At 57.7% G+C, this 1986-nt stretch overlaps 1 protein-coding gene across 1 annotated transcript; it reads right to left on the bottom strand.

Annotated features, from left to right (window-relative positions):
* Positions 1-771: 771 nt before the first annotated feature.
* LOC103804454 (glutamic acid-rich protein-like) lies at positions 772-1336 on the bottom strand (the record flags this gene model as incomplete). The annotated part of the gene is made up of 1 exon (XM_009077067.1): positions 772-1336. A coding segment is annotated over one exon (565 nt), but the record flags the coding sequence as incomplete, so codon positions are not given.
* Positions 1337-1986: the final 650 nt, after the last annotated feature.

The raw sequence follows: 1986 nt of genomic DNA, 5'->3' as shown, positions 1-1986 counted from the left end.
CTGGCTGTCCTTGTGTCCTCGGTGTCGAGGTGTCCCCAGGCTCTGGGAATGTCACTCTGGCTGTCCGTGTGTCCCCAGTGTGTCCATGTGTCCCCAGGCTCTGGGAATGTCGCTCTGGCTGTCCGTGTGTCCCCAGTGTGTCCATGTGTCCCCAGGCTCTGGGAATGTCGCTCTGGCTGTCCGTGTGTCCCCAGTGTGTCCATGTGTCCCCAGGCTCTGGGAATGTCGCTCTGGCTGTCCGTGTGTCCCCAGTGTGTCCATGTGTCCCCAGGCTCTGGGAATGTCGCTCTGGCTGTCCGTGTGTCCCGGCTGTGTCCCTGAGGTGTCCATGTGTCCCCAGACTTTGGGAATGTCGCTCTGGCTGTCCGTGTGTCCCGGCTGTCTGTGTGTCCCTGGCTGTCCGTGTGTCCCCGTGCTCGGCCGTCGGTGCGCGCTGAGCTGTGTCTGTCTGTCCGTGTCCACAGGAGGCCGTGGCCGGAGCCGCCGTGTTGGGCACCTTGGCCACCCCTGGGCTGGTGTCGCCGGCGCTGACACTGGCACAGCCGCTGGGGGCTCTGCCACAGGCTGTGATGGCAGCGCAGGCACCCGGAGTCATCACAGGTGGGTGCCTTCCTCCTCATCCTCCTCCTTGTGCTCCTCCTCATCCTTGTCGTCCCCCTCTTCCCTCTTTGTCCATGTCCTCATCCTCATCTTCCTTGTCCTCCTCCTCATCCGTGTTCTCATCCTCATCTTCCTTGTCCTCCTCCTTGTCCTCATCCTCATCTTCCTTGCCCTCCTTCTCGTCCTCATCCTCATCTTCTTTGTCCTCCTCCTCATCTGCCTCCTCCTCGTCCTCCTCATCTTCCGTGTCCTCCTCCTCATCCTCCTCTTTGTCCATGTCCTCCTCCTCATCTTCCTTGTCCTCCTCCTCATCCTCCTCTTTGTCCATGTCCTCCTCCTCATCTTCCTTGTCCTCCTCCTCATCCTCCTCTTTGTCCATGTCCTCCTCCTCATCTTCCTTGTCCTCCTCCTCATCCTCCTCTTTGTCCATGTCCTCCTCCTCATCTTCCTTGTCCTCCTCCTCATCCTCCTCTTTGTCCATGTCCTCCTCCTCATCTTCCTTGTCCTCCTCCTCATCCTCCTCTTTGTCCATGTCCTCATCCTCATCTTCCTTGTCCTCCTCCTCGTCCATGTTCTCGTCCTCATCCTCCTCGTCCTCCTCCCCGTCCTCTTCCTCATCCTCATCTTCCTTGTCCTCATCCTCATCTTCCTTGTCCTCCTCATCCATGTCCTCCTCAGCCTTGTGCTCCTCCTTGTCCTCTTCTTCATTCTCTTGCTCCTTCTCTTCCTCCTCATCCTCCTCCTTGTCCATATCCTCCTCCCCCTCCTTGTCCTCCTTTGTCCATGTCCTCCTCCTTGTCCTCTTTCTCCTCCTCATCCTCCTCCTCGTCCTCTTCTTCATTCTCTTGCTCCTTCTCTTCCTCCTCATCCTCCTTCTCATCCATGTCCTACTTCCCCTCCTTATCCTCTTCTTTGTCCTTGTCCTCCTCCTTGTCCTCATTCTCCTCCTCATCTTCCTTGTCCTCATCGTCCTCCTCATCCTTCTCCTTGTCCTCATCTTCCTTCTCCTCATACTCATCCTTGTCTTCATCTTCCTCCTCCTCGTCTTCCTCATCCTTCTCCTCCTCCTCCTCCTCCATATGCTCCTCCTCATCCTTATTTTCCTCCTTATCCTTGTCCTCATCCTCCTACCCTGCCCTGGGAATCACAGCATGGAGAGTAGGGATACCACTGGGATCACTGGTGGGATCACAGGGGTGGGAAGATGGGATCCCCCAGGGTCACAGCTGGGATCCCTCTTGGCTCACACCTCTGGGAAGCTGAGCTCACACTCCCGTGAAGCTGGGATCCCTCTGGGATCACACCAGTGGGAAGCAGCGCCCAGGTGTGACCCAAACCCCCAGGGATGACAGGACACCTCCCAGGGGTGACCCAACCCCCCCAGGG

The sequence above is a fragment of the Acanthisitta chloris genome, unplaced genomic scaffold (genome assembly GCF_000695815.1).
Source record: "Acanthisitta chloris isolate BGI_N310 unplaced genomic scaffold, ASM69581v1 scaffold15956, whole genome shotgun sequence".
Lineage (NCBI taxonomy): Eukaryota > Metazoa > Chordata > Aves > Passeriformes > Acanthisittidae > Acanthisitta > Acanthisitta chloris.
Note: the sequence above shows the minus strand (reverse complement) of the source record. Positions and strands in the feature narration are given on the sequence as shown.